The following is a 24,061-nucleotide window of genomic DNA, read 5'->3' as shown; positions in this document are numbered from 1 at the left end:
CGAGGAGAGAGAGAGAGAGAGAGAGAGAAGGAAGAGATATGTGCTGTAGCTGAATATGTGTAAACAAGCAGGGAGCATTTTCAAAGACTTGATATGACCACTTGGGTGAGTCCAGAATGTCAATGGCCTGCTGTACATGGTGAGTACACCATAGCGGTGCGGTGTGTAAAGTCACTGGCAGCCAAGCCAGAAAAAAAGCCATATTAACACCTATGTGTTTTGATAATTGTGTTGTTTGCTCTATAACTGTTAATTCATATGCCTTGCCACCCTGATATATAGGCCTAAGGCCGAGACAATAAGAAGACACAGTGGCAGATTAAATTAACACACACCTTTTGTTTCATCATAAAACCGGAGAGCAATCTCATCCATCCACCTGACAGGGTGTGGCATATCAAGAAAGCTGATTAAACAGCATGATCATTACACAGGTGTACCTTGTGCTGGGGACTATAAAAGGCCACTTTAAAAATGTACAGTTTTGTCAACAAACACAATGCCACAGATGTCTCAAGTTTTGCTGACTGCAGGAATGTTGACCAGAGCTGTTGCCAGAGAATTGAATATTTCTACCATGCCTCCAACGTCAATTCAGTGAATTTCGCAGTACGTCCAACCGACCTCACAACCACAGACCACGTGTAACCACGCCAACCCAGGACCTCCACATCCGGAGGGGGGATGGTGCTTCCTGTCTGTTTTCTATCTGTAATAAAGCCTTTTTGTGGGGAAACTCATTCTGATTGGCTGGGCTGGCTCCCAGTGGGTGGGATTAGCTGCCATATGGGTGGACCTATCTATGCCCTCCCAGGCCCACCCCTGCCCAGTGTCATGTGAAATCCATAGATAGGGTCTAATGAATGTATTTCAATTGACTGATTTATGACTCTCTCATACATTTCACATTTTTAGTTTTTGTTGTCCTAGGCTACCTGGCTAAAATGCTTGCTCGCTAGCCTAACTTCCTTTCATGGGCAACGATGAGCCAGCTAGTTAACATTAGCCTACTACATCTAGCTACATATTGAACTTCTATCCTCTCAGGCCAGGGGCACAATGTATGAATTTATGGTTAAATCAGAATTGCCGTTATAATCATTGGCCAGGACAGAAGTTACATAAAACAACAAGTCCAAATCCCTATCTCCATCCATGGCTAATTTAGGAAAAGGCCAATTTTAGCTAGCTAGCTAGCCACCAGAGGACGACACAACAAAATGCGCTGCGTCAACCTGTTTRTTCCTATCTTCTTGTTGTGTTGCGCAGTTTGAATATGCAGACCTTCGTCCATTACATGATCAGTATTGGCTTTTTCCCAGAAGCTTAAATCTGATGTGGGCAATGAAAGGGGTTCTTCAACAATACATCCACTACATTGTTGTTAACTTTAGCTATTCTGGTGTAGAAAACTGCACTCTGGTAGCTAGCTAGCTACTTGCTACTGAAGTTAGCAAGGCAAATGTAAATAAAAAACGATGTAGTTCTAAAACCAAAAAAACTATATATAATCTATGTCCTCTGTCTCCTGCAGTTTGAAGAAACACATTTAAATGGATTATTATCACCAAAATGCCCAACTGTCATTATTCACTATCTCAATCTCAATCTGTCCAACAATGTCACCAACTCATCAATCTTCTAAATCACACATGCGTAGTATTAGGTTCATTCTCTGATCCTTTGATTGGATGGACAACATGTTAGTTCATACTGCAAAAGCTTTCATTGGTTGGAGGACGTCCTCCGGAAGATGTCATAATTACCATGTCGGTCTATGGAAGGGGTGAGGATCACTCGCCTCCAAGGTTTTGTATTGAAGTCAATGTAGTCTGAGGTGGACAGAAAATACCTGTCCTCCGGCTACACCATGGCGCTACCCTAGAGGGCACTGTTGAGATTACTGTAGACCTTCATTGCAAAACAATGTTTTTATCAGGTATTTGGTGACGTGAATATATTTAGTATACTTTTATCTAAAAATGATAAACTTTTTGTTTCATTATTTTACATCTGCATTACAAAGTGGGATTGAAATAAATATAATTGTGATTTTCTTTACTCTGTAATTACTCTGTAATGTCAAAGTGGGAAAAAATTAAATAACAAAAATTATGAAAAAAAACTTATATACTTTGATTAGATAAGTAATCACCCACCTGAGTCAATACATGTTAGAAACACATGTGTGAGTGATTACAGCTGTGGGTCTTCTTGGGTAAGTCTTAAGAGCTTTGCACACCTGGATTGTGCAATATTTGCCCATTATTCTTTTCATAATTCTTCAAGCTCTGTCTTTGTCAAGCACACCCATACCATGATGCAGCTTGACTGAGTGACCATACAAAAGTTGTATGTATGGGGGACAGAGGAAGGGGTAATTCAAAAATCATGTCAACCCCTATTATTTCACACTAAGTCCATGTAACTTATTATGTGATTTGTCAAGCCAAATGTTACCCCTGAAATAATTTAGTCTTGACTAAACAAAAGGTGCGAATACTTTTGCAACAACTATTTGAGTTATTTAATTTTGATAAATGTGTTAACATTTGTAGAATTTTCTTTTCACTTTGACACTATGTAGTATTTAGTGTAGATCAATAAAAAAATCACAACTAAATCCATTTCAATCCCACTTTGTCAAGCAACAAAATGTGATGAAATCAAAGGGGGGTGAATAATCAGTAATTGATCTTCCTATGTTCTTCTGTCCTGTCCAGCAAAAGTCCCTGAGGGAAAGATGGCTGCTGGATGGAGCTGCTGGCTCGGAGCAGGACGAGGCCAAGAAACAGCTTGCGGAGGACGAAGCCAAGCTCAAGGGGATGGAGGAGAACATCATTAGGTACGTCTACAACCCTGGAACACTGGTGTACCTACCTGTTGCTCTCTGTGATGTTTAAGATGAGGGAGGATGATTTTTTTTTTTTTATGAGCACAGCCTTGTTTCTATTATAGCATATTGGATGACTGTCATTCATATTCCATTCACCCAGCTCAATGTAACATTGATAGGTTTAGGCTACTACATGTTACTCGAATTTTCCCTGTACCCATCATGAGGTTGCTACAACCTACATTGTAGAATAATAGTGAAGATATCAAACTATGAAATAACACATATGGAATCATGTAATAACCAAAAAAGTGTTTTATATTTGAGATTCGTCAAATAGCCACCCTTTGCCTTGATGACAGCTTTGCACACTCTTGGCATTCTCTCAACCAGCTTCATGAGGAAGTCCCCTGGAATGCATTTAAATTCACAGGTGTTAAAAGTTCATTTGGAATTTCTTTCTTTCTTAATGCGTTTGAGCCAATCAGTTGTGTTGTGACAAGGTAGGGGTGGTATACAGAAGATAGCCCTATTTGGTAAAAGACCAAGTRCATATTATGGCAAGAACAGCTCAAGCCAAGAAAAACGACATTCCATCATTACTTTACAACATGAAGGTCAGTCAATACAATATTTCAAGAACTTTGAAAGTTTCTTCAAGTGCAGTCGCAAAAACCATCAAGCGCTATGATGAAACTGGCTCTCATGAGGACCGCCATAGTAAAGGAAGATCCAGAATTACCTCTGCTGCAGAGGATAAGTTCATTTTAGTTACCAGTCTCAGAAATTGCAGCCCAAATAAATGCTTAACAGAGTTCAGATAACAGACACATCTCAACATCAACTGTTCAGAGGAGACTGCATGAATCAGGCCTTCATGGTCGAATTGCTGCAAAGAAACCACTACTAAAGGACACCAATAAGAAGAGGAGACTTGCTTGGGAAAAGAAACACGAACGATMGACATCAGACTGGTGAAATTTGTCCTTTGGTCTAGAGTCCAAATTTCAGATTTTTTGGTTCCAACCGCRGTGTCTTTGTGAGATGCGCTGTGGGTGAACGGATGATCTCCGCATGTGTATTTCCCACCGTAAACCATGGAGGAGGAGGTGTTATGGTGTGGGGGTGCTTTGCTGGTGACTCTGTCTGTGATTTATTTTGAATTCAAGGCACCAGCATGGCTACCACAGCATTCTGCAGCGATAKGCCATCCCATCTAGCTTAGTGGGACAATCATTTGTTTTTCAACAGGACAATGACCCAACACACCACCAGGCTGTGTAAGGGCTATTTTACCAAGATGGAGAGTGATGGAGTGATGCATCAGATGACCTGGCCTCCACAATCCCCGACCTCAACCAAATTGTGATGGTTTGGGATGAGTCGGACCGAAGAGTGAAGGAACAAGTGCTTAGCATATGTGGGAACGCCTTCAATACTGTTTGAAAAGTATTCCAGGTGAAGCTGGTTGAGAGAATGCCAAGAGTGTACAAAGCTGTTATCAAGGCAAAGGTACGCTATTTGAAGAATCTCAAATATAACATTTATTTTTATTTGTTTAACACTTTTTTGCTTACGACATGATTCCATATGTGTTATTTCATAGTTTTGATGTCTTCACTATTTTTCTACAATGTAGAAAATAGTACAAATAAAGAAAAACCCTTGAATCAGTAGGTGTTCTAAAACTTTTGACCGGTAGTGTAAGTGCACAGGTCGAGAAATGTTGAGTAATCAAGGGGACAGACAGTGACACATTCAATACCGCCTTGCACAATTTGTCTGCATCTAGCTGATCTAGGCTGTAATCATTAGTCCAACAGTTGCAAATGAGAGTTTGTATTGGACAAATTCAGGTATGTTTATCCCCATTTCATTTGTAGTCATAGTCAACATAGCTAATAGAACTAACATGTTAGGAAACCCGCTACAAACATGCAGCACAGTGTTTAGTCAGAATGCAGTTTAGCAGTTACACCAGTGGGCCCCGGTGGCAATAAATTAATAAAACCACGACTTGGAAGGGAATCCAGTGTTGGATAGCCATAGCCAGCTAGCTAACATAGCATCCCTCTCTGTTTGAGCCGGGTGTTTAAGTAGGCTAACTAGCTAGCTGCATTCGGTAGCTAAGAGAAAGTAAAAGTTTTTTTTAAATACTAACAAATATAACTATCTCTCTGTTCAACTATTGTCTTTCTTTGTCTTTGAGTCAACTACTCACAACATTTTATACACTGCAGTGCTAGCTAGCTAGCTGTAGCTTCTGCTTTCAGTAGTAGATTAATTCTCTAATCCTTTGATTGGGTGAACAACATGTCAGTACATGCTGCAAGAGCTCTGATAGGTTGGAGGACGTCCTCCGTAAGTTGTCATAATTACTGAGTATGTCTATGGAAGGGGGTGAGAACCATGAGCCTCCTAGGTTTTGTATTGAAGTCAATGTACCCAGAGGAGGACGGAAGCTAGCTGTCCTCCGGCTACACCATGGTGCTACCCTACAGAGTGCTGCTGAGGCTACTGTAGACCATTGCAAAACAGTGAGTTTTAATCAATTATATGGTGACATAAATTAATATATTTAGTATAATTTATTTAAAAAGAATACTTTTTCAAATGTTTCACTATATATAAAAAAAAAAACAATTTACTGAGTAGGAGGGTCCTCCCCTTCCTCCTCTGAGGAGCCTCCACTGGTACCTACTACCTATACATGTTTCTGGATTCATTATATGTCTTTATTTAACCAGTCTTTAACAAGGTAAAATCTGCTCTTAACTTATAAAAACAGATAAAATCTTGATATTCTTTTCTCTCAATATAATTTTGGCATGCCAGCTCACTGGCAATGTGGCCCAGCATATTTGCTATCAGTGAGATCGTTTGCAATGCTTCTTAGAAAATGTTTAATAAGTTTAACTCTTAGCTCGAAAGGAGTACAGATGTAGGATCTTAATTTGATCACTATGTTGTTGATGACAATTTTCCTGCACAGCAGGAAATGCAAACTTGTAGTGTATTCAAAGTTTAAATGTATCAACCCCATACAAAAAAAATTCCATTAATTATAATCCACATAATATTCACATTTCCTGCTTTTCCTGTTTATTTTTCCTATTTCACACATGTGTGTAGTAATACTAGGAATGTGTTTTTTGCATATCCCTTCTCCCTGAGACACCCTCAGAGAGCGTGGTCACAGCGAGGGTGTATCATTCAACAGCAACCCTGGAGCACATCGACAGATTTTTCACCTTGTCGGCTCGGGTACAGAAAGGAGACCCAGTAGCCAAGAACAGACCAGCCTTCCACCACCACCCCTCCCTCCTCGCTCCAACCATTTTCTTTCTCACTCATAGCAAAACAGTGTCATCAATCTTCTTCCCCTGGCAATCCAATTCGCTAATTAAATTCCTCCTGGCTGCTGTAGTGCTGGCTGGCTGTTGGGGCTCAGACTGGGGCAACATTGGCACTAAACTGGCACAGCACCCAATGAGCAACGCAAGTGAACAATTGCCGGAGCTAGGGAAAATGCGGAATTGGAGAAAGCTAAGGAGAAGCTTTTGTCCATTTCCCAAATAGGCGCTTAATTCTGTTAGATAGGCCATAGTGAGATTTGTATTGGTATTGAACAATACCAGGACACTTAAAGAAATAGTTTAAGGGGGGGGGGGGGTTGCTAATGTTTTTCTTTGATTTTGAACAACTCCTTATGCACTCAGCTCGTTTATTTTAGACAAAAAAATAAGTGCATCTGTAAAATCTGTAAAATCACCTTCCCAATGGATGAGCACTGTTGCCAAAAATAACAAACATTTTAAATAGACAAGACAGAAATCCAAAACTGCTTTGGAACACTGCGGCTCGTGAATGCATGATGTGCACGACTTGCCAAGCATTCTCACACTGTTGTGTGTCATTGACCATGTCTGTGTGTGTGACTGATAACATCTCTCTCTGTTCTGCAGAATGGAGCAGGAACTGGAGGTGCTGGAGACGGGTGTGTCGGCGACCTCTACCAAAGAGAGCCTGACAGACGCAGCAACGAAGGAGGAAGCCAAGACAGCAGACAACAAAGTGAGTCTCCCTCGCCTCCTACCCCTCCGAGGGCAGCTGGACACAGCAGGCCCACCGGACACACACACACACACACTGTTAGAGACAGGCGTGGGGAGTGTCTGTGCTTGCGTGCGTGCATGTGTGTGTGTGTGTGTTGGGGGGGAACGTTTGAAGTAGGGGGAGTAGGAGATGGAGGAATCAGAAGGGAGGGGAGAGGTTTAGGAGGCCGAAGCAAGCCTTGGGGCACATCGGAAAGCGAAAAAGCCCTGTGTACAGTAACTGCCCTTGTGATAAACTGACAGTGGCATCTCCACTTGAGCAAATGACATCTCAATATTATGCCATCAGTGATATCATTAGTGACGGTCCGGATGGGCCCGGAGAGTCACACTGGGTCTGACAAGCAGTGTATGGGGAACAGTTGTTGACAGGAGGGAGGCCAAAGGGGAAGTTCATATTGACAGCACACACTGGGCAGTTTTTAACATACGGGTTTCATAGCAACGTCTAGAAAAGATGCTCTGTCTCTTCGTTTTTCCCTCTTAAACTCGTTGGCCCTTTTTGCTCTTTCCTCCACAAGTTAATATCCACTTCCTCAACCTATCCAGCCTGGCACCGCTTTATTCAAAGGGAAAGTGCTTATTTAATGTGGRGTCTGTTTCTACCTCAATAATTTGTCTTCCTTCCTTGTCATCCATGTTTTTTGTGGCATAAAAATAAATATTGTATGTTCCTTCCCTCAAACTAGGTTCTCAATGAAATATGTTAAATACTGTATGTGACATAATGCTCATTCGTTATGTAGCCATGCTTTTGAATAAGAGTGTCTCTTCAGGAAACAAATCTATTGCCTCATAGCTGTGGGTTGTCAGTAGAACCGTTTCACTCAATCTGTTATAGTATTTTTAGAAATGGATGCTGTTCGATTGTGCGGCTGCATTGATACAATAATCCCGATGATTCATATCACAGAAATAGACCCTCCCCACTATACGTGTGTGGTGGTAATGTATTTGATGGGTTTGACACTGAATTTCCTGAGTTTAATGCTGTATGATACATGGGTTAAAACAGTGGCGTAAAGTACTTAAGTAAAAATACTTTAAAGTACTACTTAAGTAGTTTTTTGGGGGTATCTGTACTTAACTATTTATGTTTTTGACTACTTTTACTTCACTACATTCTACACAAAATATTGRGCTTTTTACTCCATACCCAAAACACCCAAAAGTACTTGTTACATTTTGAATGCTTAGCGGGACAAGAAAATAGTCAAATTCACACGCTTATCAACCGAACATCCCTGGTCATCCCTACTGCCTCTGATCTGGCGGACTCACTAAACAGAGAACATCCCTGGTCATCCCTACTGCCTCTGATCTGGCGGACTCACTAAACACACATGCTTTGTTTGTAAATGATGTCTGAGTGTTGTAGTATCCCTTGCTATCCATAAATWAAAAAAAACACAAGAAAATTGTGCCATCTGGTTTGCTTAATATAATTAAATTGTATTATACTTTTGATACTTAAGTACATTTTAAACCAAATACTTTTAGACTTTTACTAAAGTACAATTTTACTCGGTGACTTTAACTTTTTCTTGAGTCATTTTCTATTAAGGTATCTTTAATTTTACTCAAGAATGACAGTTAGGTACTTTTTCCACCACTGGGTTAAAATACTGTTTTCTCTCTTTCTCTCTCTCCCTCTCTCACAGGCTCCGGCAGGCACTGTCCAAGGTAATACATCTTCAGTCAGATATTCTTCCTCATCCCTCTCTTCTTTCTCCTCTTTTACATGTGTTCTGTGTTTGTCGCTCTTTCTCTCTCCCTCCCTCTCTCTTTTTCACCCCACTTCCTTGACCGCTTATAGAGGTCAAGGAAGTTACAGAGGTCAAGGAAGTAGTCAAAGTGCACACCAGCCCTCATCTGGAAATGTTTGGAGGTGCCTCAGATAGGATGAGAGCAGGTGAGTCTCGGTACCKTGTAGAGAGACATCTTAGACAAATGTTTTGCCTCCATTTTTTCCACTCTTTAGAGTTTGTCATGCTAAGCATATTAAAGTGATGTTATTCCTCTCATTGTAAAACAAACGTAGATATTCAATGTACCCACTCCTGTTTCATTCAGGAATATAGTAATTGATTGATAGGCAATTGATACATTATTGACTGATTATAATGAATCATGTAAGTTGCATCTGTACAATTAGACATGCAATAGACTCTCCCGAGTTGCGCAGCAGTCTAAGGCGTCACTACAGACCCGGGTTCGATCCCAGGCTGTGTCACATGAGGCAGCGCATAATTTTCCGGGTTAGGGGAAAGTTTGGCCGGCTGGGATTTCCTTGTCCCATCGGCGCTCTACCGACCCCTTGTGGCGGGCTGGGAGCCTGCAAGCAGACTTCTGTCGCCAGCTGGATGGTGTTTCCGCCGACACATTGGTGCGGCTGGCTTCCGGGTTAAGRAAGCAGTGTGTGAAGAAGCAGTGCGGCTTGGCAGGGTCGTGTTTCGGAGGACGCATGGCTCTCGACCTTCGCTTCTCCCGAATCTGTAGGGGAGTTGCAGCGATGGGACAAGACTGTAACTACCAAWTGGATATCACGAAAAAAGGGTTAAAGTAAAACATTTTTTTAATATGAACTCAGCAAAAAAAGAAACGTCCCTTTTTCAGGACCCTGTCTTTCAAAGATKATTCGTAAAAATCCAAATAACTTCACAGATCTTCATTTTAAAGGGTTTAAATACTGTTTCCCATGCTTGTTCAAAGAACCATAAACAATTAATGAACATGCACCTGTGGAACAGTCGTTAAGATACTAACAGCTTACAGGTAGGCAATTAAGGTCACAGTTATGAAAACGTAGGACACTAAAGGGTCCTTTCTACTGACTCTGAAAAACACCAAAAGAAAGATGCCCAGGGTCCCTGCTCATCTGGGTGAACGTGAAATTATAAATTGCAATGTCCGTACTGTGAGACGCCTAAGACAGKGCTACAGGGAGACAGGACGGACAGCTGATCATCCTCGCAGTGGCAGACCACGTGTAACAACACCTGCACASGATCGGTACATCCGAACATCACACCTGCAGGACAGGTACAGGATGGCAACAACAACTGCCCGAGTTACACCAGGAACGCACAATCCCTCCATCAGTGCTCAGACTGTCCGCAATAGGCTGAGAAAGGCTGGACTGAGGGCTTGTAGGCCTGTTGTAAGGCAGGTCCTCACCAGACATCACTGGCAACAACGTCGCCTATGGGCACAAACCCACCGTCGCTGGACCAGACAGGACAAAAAGTGCTCTTCACTGACGAGTCGCGGTTTTGTCTCACCAGGGTGATGGTCGGGTTCGCATTTATCGTCGAAGGAATGAGCATTACACTGAGGCCCGTACTCTGGAGCGGGATCGATTTGGAGGTGGAGGGTCCGTCATGGTCTGGGGCGGTGTGTCACAGCATCATCGGACTGAGCTTGTTGTCATTGCAGGCAATCTCAACGCTGTGTTACAGGGAAGACATCCTCCTCCCTCATGTGGTACCCTTCCTGCAGGCTTCCTGACATGACCCTCCAGCATGACAATGCCACCAGCCATACTGCTCGTTCTGTGCGTGATTTCCTGCAAGACAGGAATGTCAATGTTCTGCCATGGCCAGCGAAGAGCCCGGATCTCAATCCCATTGAGCACATCTGGGACCCGTTGGATTGGCGGGTGAGGGCTAAGGGCCATTCCCCCCAGAAATGTCCAGGAACATGCCGGTGCCTTGGTGGAAGAGTGGGGTAACATCTCACAGCAAGAACTGGCAAATCTGGTGCAGTCCATCAGGAGGAGATGCACTGCAGTACCTAATGCAGCTGGTGGTCACCCCAGATACTGACTGTGACTTTTGATTTTGCCACCCCCCCCTCCCCCTTTGTTCAGGGAACCATTATTCAATTTCTGTTAGTCACATGTCTGTGGAACTCAGTTCATGTCTCAGTTGTTGAATCTTGTTATTTTCATACAAATATTTACACATGTTGAGTTTGCTGAAAATAAACGCAGTTGACAGTGAGAGGACGTTTCTTTTTTTGCTGAGTCTATATATAAAAAAGACATGCAATAGAGTCCAAGTTTGTCCAAAATGGAAGAAGTCTCAATAAGATTCTATTGGAGTCTTCTATCGCTATCTGTCTTTGCCGAAACCTGGCCAGCTCCTCTGTGTTTGTCTCTTTCTCTCTCTCTCTGTCATTCTCACCCCACTTCCTTGACTGCTTGTAGAGGTCAAGGAAGTGCTCAAAGTGCCCAACAGCCCTCGTCTGGACATGTCCGGAGGTGCCTCAGATATGACGAGAGCAGGTGAGTCTCGGGAACCCTGTAGCTCACAGACTGAGACACACTGTAGAGAGACAAATTCTACTCTTTGCCTCTTTTTTTTCTTCTTTTTTCAATCATAAACTCTGTCTCCGCTTGCCTCTTTACATAGACGGCTAAGTACTATATTTGATGTTAGTTTATTTGATATAATTTACTTACTTTTATAATTTTTCAAATATATAACACTTTGTTATTCATTACTCAGTCATTAACAAATATTCAATAGGTATTAATAGGTATTACAGTATAAGAAAATCTAATATTAACCCCTAACCAAAATCGTAATTTTTGTTGTATCCTGTTCACCCACTCTGGCATCAGCTACTGGCATTAGCATCCTGGGTAACTGGATTAGACATATAATAAATGTAAAATCTATCAATTCAATATGTAACTCCTCAGTGGATSTCATTATGTAAACACAACCAATTTGATTGACCCGGCAGTAGCTCCTCAAGCGTGTTGTCAGCCATGTCACAATGTCTAATCTAACACATTATCGAATCTTCCTTTGAATGGAGCTTTCATTGAATGACAGCTAAAGGATACCTAAATAGTTGGTCATTTACCCCACTGTCATATACAACACCTCAGTGTAGCTCAGCGTATTGTAAACACAAGCAGTTAGAAACATCTTGGGACGACTTCATCTCCTCAGCAAGGGGTCTTTTCAGCAGTATCACGGGGTCTCCACCTTCCTCCTCCTCACACGTGGGCCTCTGTCCCTTTTAATCAAACATGTGCTTTCATCAGCCTCACAGCTCTGGAAGGAGAGCGAGGGACTCCACTGAAGGGCTATTCTCCACAGTGATTGAGATAGCGAGAGGGGAGAAGGAGATGGGGCGAGTGACTAATTAGTTTTACCTCTTGAGCTCCGGTCCTCATACATCTTATCTAGAGGACCCTTGCTGAGCAGAGCGAATACTTCATGTTTGGTTTCATCAAGACCAAAAATTCTCATTGCCAACGCTTTCCTGGATATGATCGTTTTTGGTAACATTTTTGGTGTAATATCACCATCGGATAGGAGCTAAGTAACTAGAAACTAAGAAAGTAACACAGTATGGTTACTATACCCTGTGCATAAACAAGTTATAGATGTACTATAGATATCTAGAAGCTAGATAAGTTGATAGGACTGTTATGGGGGATGAATAGAAGCTGACTTTTATGCGGGGTATACATCTACCAGTTCCATGCTGTGTAATAGGATGTAGTGCAGTTCCTGTTTTACTGGTGTGAGTGTACTTTGACGCACTATATGAATGTGTGGGAGGGAAGGTAAAACAATGTTGAGTCATGTGGGAGGAACTATTTTAATGACGGACCACTCGGGTATTTCATCATTGCTATGTACTATGCTTTCGTGACACCTTTAGGAGAACACAAAAGCAATGCAAATGCCATTGAACATGTCGCACTCTCTGAAGTGCTGTGGTATATTTCATGTCCTCTATTTGTCGTCACTAACATTGTGTCGTGTTTCTGTACTGTGTTTTTCCCCCTAACATTTGTCTTCTGTCCTAATCTTCACAGCTATCAACTGTCTGTCTCCGTGTGTTTGCCTGTATGGGAATGTGTTTGTACGAGTCGATGTGAGTCTGTCTGTCTGTCTGCGTATTGGTCTGTTCTTGTGGACTTTCACTCTTGTGGATATTCACTGTGGTTTGTGGCTAAAGGTGTTAAAACAAGAAGAGTGGTATGTTTGTATAGAGTTAGCCAGGATGATATACTGAGTATCCTGTTCTCACAGTACATCTGTTGTGTGGGGATACACTATATATAGTCTTCATCAGATGATGCGACGTTGCCAAGGCAACACAGCTCCGCTCAAAAGTACCATTCCTCTATCCGTCAACACGGCAGCGTTCGACTCGCATAGTGTAGGCCTGCTGATGACAAATGTTCGAGTTTACCTTAGTTATAGTGTATGTAGCCAAGTTATGGACCGTTCTCCAAAGACATGCTTCCTTAACAGCCACACAGTCATTTCACTTGCCCAGATATGCAGTCAAAGGAATGTCCTGAATCAACGTCTTCTTCATAAGATTGAGTTTTCGTATAGTCGCTGTAACTAAGTGGTGTATTTGTTGGTGGAATATGGTTGTTTCGAGTGGTTGTCTGGTTTTGGCTGGTATTATTATACATGTGTATTGTGGAGAGACTACATGGTTATTTATAATTGTGAAATATGGTTGAGTGGAACTGGTATGTCTCTAGTCTTGTTGAGGGAGAGATAATATGGCGTGCGAAAGGGCGTTGTGGTGCGAAAGAGGGAAAAGTGAGAGAATTCCTGTGTTCCATGGATGTGTGGTATGACAGAGAGAGAGAGAGAGAGAGAGAGAGAGAGAGAGAGAGAGAGAGAGAGAGAGAGAGAGAGAGAGAGGACACCTCTGCAGGCCCCTAACATCTCCTCTTGTTGACACCCCATGCACCCAGCAATGTACTCAGTAGAAATCACCGTTGAGAGGGACAATGTCACGGGCGAGACTAAGGTGTTGTCCACCAACACCCTACTGCCCATTAACCTCTCTGGGCAAGGGGTCAAGGTGTATGAGGATTACCAGAAAGGTGATTTCCCGACATGATTTCAACAGCAAAACGAAACACTTAGCTAAAACATGCGTTATGAGAAGTGTTAACAATTATGATGAGAGCTAAGATATGTGTTATGGTTTTATTAACATGAATACATGTACAGTGCCTTCAGAAACTATTCACACCCATTGACTTTTCCCACATTTTGTTGTGTTACAGCCTGAATTTAAAATGGATTAAATTGTCACTGGCCTACAAACAATACCCCAGAATGTCATGTTTTTTWAAATCTTTACAAAAATAATCAAATTGTAGCTGAAATGCTGGAAAGCTGAAATGTCTTGAGTCAATAAGTATTCAACCCTTTTGTTATGACACACCTAAATATGTTCAAGAGTAAAAATGTGCTTAACAAATCACATAATAAGTTGCATGGACTCTGTGTGCAATAATAGTGTTTAACATGATTTCTGAATGACAACCTCATCTCTGTACCCCACACATACAATTATCTGGTCCGTCAGTAGAGGTCCGTCAGTAGAGGTCCGTCAGTAGAGCAGTGAATTTTGAGAATGGTGAAGTTATTAATTTCACTTTAGATGGTGTATCAATACACCCAGTCAATACAAGATACAGGCGTCCTTCCTAACTCAGTTGCCAGAGAGGAAGGAAACCTCTCAGGGATTTCACCATGAGGCCAATAGTGACTTTAAAACACAATACAGAGTTTAATTGCTGTGATAGGAGAAATATGAGGATGGATCAACAAAATTGTAGTTACTCCACAATACTAACCTAACTGACAGAGTGAAAAGAAGGAAGTCTGTACAGAATACATGCATCATGTTTGCAACAAGGCACTAAAAAAGTATTACTGCAACAAATGTGGCAAAGGATCGGACCCTTTTTTTAACCTAAAATGACATACCCAAATCTAACTGCCTGTAGCTCAGGACCTGAAGCAAGAATATTCATATTCTTGATACCATTTGAAAGGAAACACTTTGAAGTTTGTGGAAATGTGAAATTAATATATGATAATATWACACATTCTAGTAAAATATAATGTGTTTTTTCTTTGAAATGCAAGAGAATAGCCATACATTGAGATAGGATTCTAGGTGTKATTTAGATGTTGTCCACAAGATGGCAGCAGTGTGTGTGGACAGTTTAATACTGATCCAGTGAAGCATTACATCACTACACAATATTTTGTTTGCCAGGAGTTTGCCCAAATGTGCCGAATTGGTCAATTGATACATTTTCAAGTACATTTWATTTWTTTWWTTWACCTTTATTTAACTAGGCAAGTCAGTTAAGAACAAATTATTATTTACAATGACTCCCAGGAATGTTATACATGATGGATCATTAGCTTCCCTACAGAAAATACACTAACCTTCACACATCTKGATGGCCAGGGGGGTGGGTGTGGAGCCAAAGACAGCAGAGGGGTCAAACTGTAGAACCCAGTTCCTACATTTGAATATAAACATTTATTTTATCAAACAAAACTATGCTACATTTATCTCTGGGATCCCTCAGGATGACAAATCAGAGCAAGATTACTGAAAGTAAGTACATTATTTACCTTCAGAGGTGAATGTATCAAACCAGTTGCCGTGATAAAAGTGTTTTGTTGTTGTGCACTCTCCTCAAACAATAGCATGGTATTTTTTTGCTGTAATGGCTACTGTAAATTGGACACTGCAGTTAGATGAACAAGAATTTAAGCTTTCTGCCCGTATAAGACATGTCTATGTTGTTTACAACGTCATTCTAATCACATTATCGCATATTGAGCAACAACTGTCCCGGTTTAGGGAAACCGATCCCGTAGAGGTTAACTCTTTGTCCGGAATACAAAATGTTATGTTTGGGGCAAATCCAATACAACACATTACTGAGTACCACTCTCCATATTTTCAAGCATAATGGTGGCTGCATCATGTTATAGGCATGCTTGTAATCGTTAAGGACTGGGGAATTTTTCAGGATAAAAAGAAACGGAATGGAGCTAAGTACAGGCAAAATCCTAGAGATAAACCTGGTTCAGTCTGCATTCCAACAGACACGGGAGAMTAATTATATTTGAAAATCTATGGCAAAACCTGAAAATGGTTGTCTAGCAATGATCAATAACCAATTTGACAGAGCTTGAAGAATTTAWAAAATAATAATGGGTAAATGTTGCACAACCCAGGTTTGGAAAGCTCTTAGTGACTTACCCAGAAATACTCACAGCTGTAATTGCAGCCAAAGGTGCTTCTACAAAGTATTGGTGTTAATACTTATGTAAATTTGATATTTCTGTATTTCATTTTTTTAAATAAATTTGCAAACCTTTCTAAAAACATGTTTTCACTTAGTCATTATGGGGTATTGTGTGTAAATGMGTGAGAGAGGAACTGTAATCCATTTTGAATTCAGGCTGTAACACAACAAAGTGTGGAATAAGTTAAGGGGCATGAATACTTTCGGAAGGCACTGTATAATAGTAATATCAGAAGGGAAAAAAGTATGTTGTAATATATGATCTGAGATAAGTCTACCTAAAATGATAGTTATTACAGCCATTGCTTGTCTGATCATWACCATTGAAAGACAAACATAGTGTGGCTCAGTAAACTTCATAATGCATTTTCACTGGCATATATAAGATTATACTCTGTCTCATATAATGATTGCCTTGAATCCACTTATTGACGCTAGATATTATTACCTTGATATTACCACTTCTCGTGAAGTAAAATGAATAGTTAAGTATAGCATGACACAGTGTTGCAGGGTAACCAAAAAATCCAACCCTATTTATAGACCTGGTTTTAAACCAATAATTCTACTTCAATAGTTCCATTTGTGAACGTGAACTTGYGCTATTATGTATTGGCGCAAAACACAGTCAGTACATTCAGAATTCATTTGAAATTGTCCTTTTGGTCTCCCTGTAGCACCTGTTTTGCTCCCTGACACAGACAACAAGCACTGGGCTCGTGATGCAGCAGCTGTGGCATTGGCTTTGTTTCCCCCTGCTCTCTTTCAGCTGCTCTCCTCTCCTTGCACTCCTTGTCTGCTTTTCTCGCTCCCCTGCTTCCTTCCCTGTGACTTGACTGTGACTGCCATCACTGGTCAGCMTCAGAGCACGTCATTGTTCTATGAGTGGAGGTTTGTGGGAAAAAGGTATCGCGTTAAATAGCCTCCCTCTCCTTGTTTCTCGAGGATCTAAAACAATTGTATAGGAGCCAGGTGGAAGCSATAGGTCCATGACATTGCTTTGGTCAGTCCAGTTGTATCAGATCATTCATGATTGCTTCAAGGAAGGATGCATTTTTTAAGAATTTGAACAGGGCCTAGTTCTTCATGCTCATGAGGAATGCTCTGGTTCWCTTCTGTCAATGACACATCTGTCTCTCTCGCTCTCTCTCTGTCTCTTTCTCTCTCGTAGTGGTACACGAGGTGAACGGGGAGAACGGGGTCCACCAGCTCAGCGCCAATGAGGTGGACGAGCTCATCCACAAAGCCGACGAGTCCATGATGAGCGACGCCACCACCGCTGGCGCCACCTCCACTGCCCCTGTCGTCCCCACCGATGCTGAGTTAGCCGCGGAGCAGCAGATGACACCACAGAAGGAGATCACTGGCATGGAGGCCAAGGCGGGCGGCGCCAGTCCCCAGCCAGGTGGAGGCGAGGTGGAGGCCAGTGCTGAGAACCCCGTCACCATGGTGTTCATGGGCTACCAAAGCGTGGAGGATGAGGCGGAAACCAACAAGGTGCTGGGCCTGGAGGGCACCGTCAAGGCCCAGCTGGTGGTCATCGAGGACGGCGAGGGCAAGAATGTGACGGTGGGGCCCAACCCCGCCACTGTTACCGTCACCGAGGGAGGCACCAAGGAAGAGCAGTCGCCCCCGCCCAACGGCAACGCCGCCGACCCCGTTAAGACCCCCCAGGAGAAGGCCCCCGTGGGGGAGAAGGGGGGCGAGCCAGAGGGGGGCGCCACTGAGCTCAACAATAAGGAAAAGCAGCCCTGCAAGTGCTGCACCATCATGTGAGCCACCGTTGTGTGGCCGCACTCCCCCCGGGACTTGACTTTTCAAGGAGAAATGACAAAACAACAACAACCATAACGTGAAGAAAACCAACAAAAACTCACCCCTTTCCCGTTAGCCCCCCTCCCGACAAAAAAAGGCATAAATGTTCTGTATCTTTTGATAGCCGGCTGTTGTTTCCCAACTTCATTTTCATCTCTGTTTTATATATTTCATTTCATTTTTCTCCTTTCATTCTTTTAACTTTTGTATTATTTTGGGTTTTGACTAAAACGGATGGTGCCAAAGGTGAGCCATCCCTGCMTTTTCACACTTTGAGGTTTCTGAGGGAGAGAGGAGATAGAAAAGGAAAGATAGAGGGAGAGAAAGACAGAGGAACTGGTTCGTTCACACGTTCACACACCCACAAGCTTTTTTTTATGACATCTCTAATACACCGTCATGAGTTTTGTAATCTTAACTTTCTGTATGAAGGACAGATATATCTCTCTATATATCTATATATATATAAATTCTTTATTTTAAAGATATATTTATTTGACTTTTTTATTTTTTGAAAAAGCCCTGACAGAAGAAGCATGTTATACATTGTGCTTTCTGTCCTCTGCTAGTGCATTTTAGATAAAAACATGGGGAAATATTTATGACTGATAAAGCTGTTAGAGAATTCTCTTGGATTTTGTTTTCCAGAAAGAAAAAAAAAGAAAAGTGACTTTGGAATTTCTGAGACAGACACAAACCACACTGCTATTTGGAAGTGACATGCAATGAGACGTGATATTGATGACATCATTGTACTGTGTGCGTGTGTGTGTATGGATATCCGTGCGTGTGTGTATGAGCATGCATGGATGTGTGTTTGAATGTGTGTGTGTTGGATTACAATGGCCTCATTGGTCCTTATATCATCCTACACTACACTACCCACAATCCCCATCACCTCTTTTCTTTCTGGAAGAAAAAACAATACTAGCTTATTTTTTTGTCATTTTCCTGCGCCCAAATCAACTACACTAGTTCGACAACACTAGTAATGAATTGAATAACATGCGTGAAGGTCTTTCATACCGAAGCTTGAGACTGATGAAATGAATGCCCCTGTGTAAGCCTTGACGTTTGTGTGGTTCACCCACACTTAACTACATTACCCAGAATACAACTACCCCTTTAAAATAAATCATGTTGCTTACTGCTGCCTTTGGTGATAACAGTATTAACTATTTTTCATTTAACTCAATGACATAATCCAAGCTCTGGCTCCTGATGTGATGACCTACCAACAACTGTGTTTTYATATGATGGTCGGCCTGGACAGGCCCTTCCAACGTCCCAAAGATTTTCAGCTGYATATCAACTACTGTGGAATTGGTGCATAGAGCATAGTCTGTTGTTTTCAACCTTGGCACAGCATTGCATATACTAAACTGTGTTGCAAATACTGTAAGAAGTTGCTCCATTCAGACTTTTAGGATGAGTGCCATTTGGAGGGGGTTGGGGGTCATATTGTATGTCGCCCTCAGAGTTGGTGTGGGAAGAGCTTCACTTTAAGAGTATTTGGTTTCCTGTTATAACTCTACTGTTAGGCCCTGGTTTTGTTGTCATTTACGGGAAACAAAKCCAAACAAAAGTTGAAGTAGGCCTACTTTTCATTCAGTGTATCTATCTATCAACATGCTAGACCTGAGGCAAAAAGCATGGAATTTCAACATTTTTACAGTCCGAGAAGTTGACAGAATCCTTTTCCACAGGGAGTGGCAAATTTCGCTCCAAATTCAATGTTGCAATAATTGTTTTATTTTCCTCACAGATCATTTTTTTTGCGGTGTAGCTAAAATTGAACAGCTGTATTTTACTTTTGTGTGCGTTTTTGCTGCGTTATGAGTGCCTGTAGCTATAGAATATCATACTTCTTACTTATTTTTGCCATCTTGGAGCCAAATTTCCAGCTGAGCTGAGGGTCATGTTATCATTGTCCAGTGTATTTTTCCAGTGGTGAGTTGAATTGGTCAAGCTAGGAGCCAGATCTTTTCAACCGACGCACTGACACGCTCATATGTAAACGTGGTCCATGTACTATTCGCATGCGGAATAAAACAAACATTTTGTTTTCAAAGATGGCTAAATAGTGGATGGTCTGCGTTATCTTGAAGTGAGTCAAAGATGTGAGCACTCTCCAGCAAGAGGTTGACCGACCTTGCGTAATGTTTGCCTAATCCTCGTTTAATATTGTTCCATGTGCATTTGTACCTATCCATTGATATTTATTTATAGGTTATTTTAACGGTGTAGGTCATTGGGCTCCCGAGTGGCGCAGCGGTTAAAGGCACTGCATATCTGTGCAAGAGGGCATCYCTACAYTCCCTGGTTCAAATCCAGGCTGTATCACATCCTGGCCGTGATTGGGAGTCCCATAGGGTGGTGCACAATGTCCCCGGGGTAGGCCGTCATTGTAAATGAGAATTTGTTCTTAACTGACTTGCCTAGTTAAAGAAAGGATAAATAAAAGTCTTTGTGAGGGTTCAAAACAGGATGGACAAAATAAATCTGATAACAAGGTCTGATAAGCCTTGTCAGAATAATGCTGGTGAATCCAGTGCATTGTAGAAAAAACCCAAATGGAATATCTATTCATTTCATAATGTAAAATATATCATGAAATAATGTATTTTGCCAATCCCCTTCAATCCCACCCCCTCCTGCATGTTCAAATGGGCAGGGCAATCATTGATATGCCGACACGTTCTCCAATATGCTGCTCAGCATCCAGCAAGGAGGAAGGAGCAGAAAACGCTGACTCAGTGTACAGTTAGGCCACGTGACATGGCCTGACTCTGTAGACTGCTCTTTGTCTCTGTGAGTGGGCGCTGGTCATGACGAGGGTACAGAAATGTGCGTTACTCTATAGGACTGTCAGTATGGGGTGTTGGTCTGGAAGGTGTCCCGACAAACGCTGCCTTCGATCCGCTCAGGCATCGCTGAAGACCAGTCCTCGTCAAGTCATATTCCCACACTGCTGGATCCAAACCTATGCAAGAACTCCCATGCTAACGAATCACAATCTAGGTATAGCATATAGGACTAGCTACTGCAGCAGATAAGAGGCTTTTAGTTAATCAGTATATTACACAAAACAATTATCTAAAGGGCCAAGCATTGAACCATGGCCCATCCTTTCCTTTGTATGTGTGCCTTTTTATTATGCCTTTTTATTTCTGAAATACTTTCTAGCTAACAGCTCACTACATATACAGTACATGTGGCTCAGTGGCTGTTGGTTGGCATAGGTTAGGTTGGTTCATTTCAATATTAAAGGTGGGGGAAATCACTGCCAACTTGGTTGAACATGACATGTTGGAATGGCTAAATGTGGGTGGTGTGTTTCTGTGGTGCTAAATCATTGATACTGTCATATCTGACTGCTGAAGTTGAGATATTATGTTAGATATTATTTTCTGCAACTTGTGCTTTAAGAAAATCACAGATATTTCTATTTGCAGTAGGAAACAGTAGCAAAGAGGCATTTGCTAGACACCTCAACAAGGAAGTGATTCATTGGTTACATTCCAAMAATATTTGAAGCAGAAACTGTGTTGTTTTAAATGTTTTTCTTTTCGGAAAACATTTGCAACATTCATCTCAAAATGGAAAAACATGAACCGTACAAATGCACTTAGGTTGATCGAACTGAAACCCATGGCGTCCCTGGTCTAACTATTCGCCCATACTATTAGAGTCAGAGAGAACATTGGTGACCTTAACGAAATCAAATTTGTCCATCCACTTTACAATGAAATATGGTGACACTAATATGACGATAGAGGAAATAATTACTTTCGGAAACAAGATGACACTGTTAAACGTATTTGCTCTATTGGCGCTGCACATTTTGCTTCATCAACTTTGACCTTCAAGGTAAACAAATGTCAATGTCGTTCTTATGAAGGGTAATGAATGCCAATGCCATTCTTATCAGCGGTAACGCATGGACACCTCCACTCGAAGTGCCCTCACTGAGCAGTAGCGGGAGTCAAATGCAGGGTCAAATATTTTTCTATCCCTAATGTCTAATGTTAGGATAGGGGTATAGGGTAATCCGATCCTAGATCTGTGGTGAAGGGTAACTTTTACCTCGAGCGCCTGTTGAATACCCTTCCTTCTTTGGCCCCTCCCTCTTGGTGAGCTTGGTGCAGCGGCAGTGAGGCTTGTCGCCCCTGGCAACCCCAGCTCCTCCCACTCTGCACTGCCTGCACCGTGGTGCATTGCTTGCTGTTTGGGGTTTCAGGCTGGGTTTCTGTATAGCACTTTGTGACATCGGCTGATGTAAAAGGGCTTTATAAATACATTTGATTGATTGATGACTCTGCAGCAGCACCCCCTGTTGGTTCTTATCAATATTTACATTCCAGTTCTGACTTTCTCTCTCTCTACACACCCCCAATGCCTTGTAGTCTGGCCCCCGGCCAGGCATATTTTTGGTAAATGCATATATAAATATCTACATATAAATGTCTTTGTGCAAAACAAAATGTCTGTCGCTCTCTCATCCTCTAGTGTAGACTCATAGATCCCTGTCCCTTCCCCAGTGACTCTGCGCTCATGGCAGTCAGTCAGTGGAGGGCCCAGGTAATAGAGTGAGTGCCCACAAACTGCTGCTTTCGTATTGCTTTGTTAGTTGTGAAGGTCTGCTTTCTTACAAATTGGAAAGTGCTGTAGAGGAAAGTGTTTGAAAAGACAAATAAAAATGTGATGTGCTTCAAAGGTCTCTCCCGGTCTCTGTTTTGTTTTTGTGTTCCCTCCCTCCATCTTGAAAATTGTTTTCATTCAGTCAGTACAAATTCGTGAAAGTGTGTGCGGGTGTACGTGAGTGTGTGTGTGTCTTTAGCCTTGGTTCTTAGACTAAGTTGAAATCCCCCTTGAGGTTTGCATCGATCTCAAAGGCCGGCATTGTGAAATCCTCACAGTCCTTTCCTATGAACAAAGGTCCTGCCCACTTATGCACCACAATGCAATGTTTTTACACTGCTAATCTAAGACCTGCTGCACCATTGTCACGGCCATTGTCATCGACACAGTCACCTGGCTACACAGTCACTGTTGGTAGAGGCGGGACTGTGTGCGCGTGTGCACAGATGGCTCCTCTTTTGTCCGGCACTTTGTGATGGTCAGCAGCATTCCATTGCAATTCCCCTGCCCTCAGCAACAGACATGGGAGCAGTCACGCTACCCAACGCTTTGTGTTCTGGACACCCCCCTTACCCTCTCACTCCCTTTTCACCCTCTCCCCCACCACAACCGGTCAATATCTCTGGACTAGCAGCTTTGATGGACAGGGTGTTGGGGGGAGGATGGAGAGGGGCGAGTGACAGATACCGTTGGGGGGAGGGGTGGGGGGGTAACAGGGAGGGGTCTGGTCAGGGCCAAACCCCAGACCAAAACACCAGCGGAGTCCAGAGACCCAGCTGTTAGGCTTAACACAGTAGGGGATACGAGGGGGGTGCAGATCCAGACGGCAGAACACCTGCTGGAGAACCCAGACATCTAGGAGGGCAAGTCTAGAACCGAGAGGTGAGTTAAGGAATGGGGCGAGGGGGGGTCTTTGATTAAGCTACTGACCAAAAAATCTAAGACAAATATTATTGTTCAGCACCAGAAATATTCCTTGTGTACTCAAATATGGACATTTGTGGAACGTGTACAGTCATTTTTAATTGCCAGATGAAAAAAAACATGAGGACTAATCAATCAAAAAAACAACTGGAAGGTTCACCAAAATGTTAGTTGAAAATCAATGTTTTATTGATAAGTCATGTTCTGTCTTACCCCAAAACTTTGAATTCAAATTCAATGTAATGTCTTTCCCATTGTTGACTCTTCTACCTCCCTCCCTCTCTCGTCTCAGAATGAGCACACCTGGCCTGAGTTGATCTTGATTGCCCCCCTGCACCTAGCCTTGAATCCTGTCACACAGAGAGCTGCCTGAACACATTCACCAACACGCTGTAACACACACAAGTGCTCTCTTACACAGACAGACATACACTCACACTGCAGGATGTTCAAGTACACTCCTCCTTGGCAGGTGCTGTGTAACAGCATGGAGCATGAGACCAAGGTAAGACAATCCTTACTGCAAAAACACACAATGACAGGGGTAGTTACAACAATGTTAAAGGGATCCTGATTGCAGGCTAACAATTTGTTTTGCTTTGACATTCTACACCC

At 42.2% G+C, this 24,061-nt stretch overlaps 2 protein-coding genes across 6 annotated transcripts in view; both read left to right on the top strand.

Annotated features, from left to right (window-relative positions):
- palm1a (paralemmin 1a) overlaps window positions 1–22,601 on the top strand; it is a 75,859-nt gene extending 53,258 nt beyond the window's left edge. For 2 of the 3 annotated variants that reach the window (XM_024003920.2, XM_070447499.1), the window contains exons 4-7: window positions 2,724–2,845; window positions 6,802–6,910; window positions 8,613–8,634; window positions 17,238–22,601. In XM_024003920.2, coding sequence (XP_023859688.1) covers window positions 2,724–2,845; window positions 6,802–6,910; window positions 8,613–8,634; window positions 17,238–17,842 — 858 coding nt within the window. In that variant the 3' untranslated portion in view covers window positions 17,843–22,601. Of the gene's footprint in view, window positions 1–2,723; window positions 2,846–6,801; window positions 6,911–8,612; window positions 8,635–8,785; window positions 8,864–11,158; window positions 11,237–13,693; window positions 13,826–17,237 lie in introns of all 3 variants that reach the window. The other variant, XM_070447500.1, reaches the window with a different exon arrangement.
- Window positions 22,602–23,275: 674 nt separating this feature from the next.
- The window catches only part of misp (mitotic spindle positioning), a 15,594-nt gene continuing 14,808 nt past the window's right edge, over window positions 23,276–24,061 (top strand). For 2 of the 3 annotated variants that reach the window (XM_024004083.2, XM_024004084.2), the window contains exons 1-2: window positions 23,277–23,404; window positions 23,739–23,951. In XM_024004083.2, the coding sequence (XP_023859851.1) occupies window positions 23,892–23,951 (60 nt within the window). In that variant the 5' untranslated portion in view covers window positions 23,277–23,404; window positions 23,739–23,891. Of the gene's footprint in view, window positions 23,405–23,738; window positions 23,952–24,061 lie in introns of all 3 variants that reach the window. The other variant, XM_024004088.2, reaches the window with a different exon arrangement.

This window comes from Salvelinus sp. IW2-2015, linkage group LG16, assembly GCF_002910315.2.
Source record: "Salvelinus sp. IW2-2015 linkage group LG16, ASM291031v2, whole genome shotgun sequence".
In the NCBI taxonomy this organism is placed as follows: domain Eukaryota; kingdom Metazoa; phylum Chordata; class Actinopteri; order Salmoniformes; family Salmonidae; genus Salvelinus; species Salvelinus sp. IW2-2015.
This window is presented reverse-complemented; position numbering and strand designations above follow the sequence as displayed.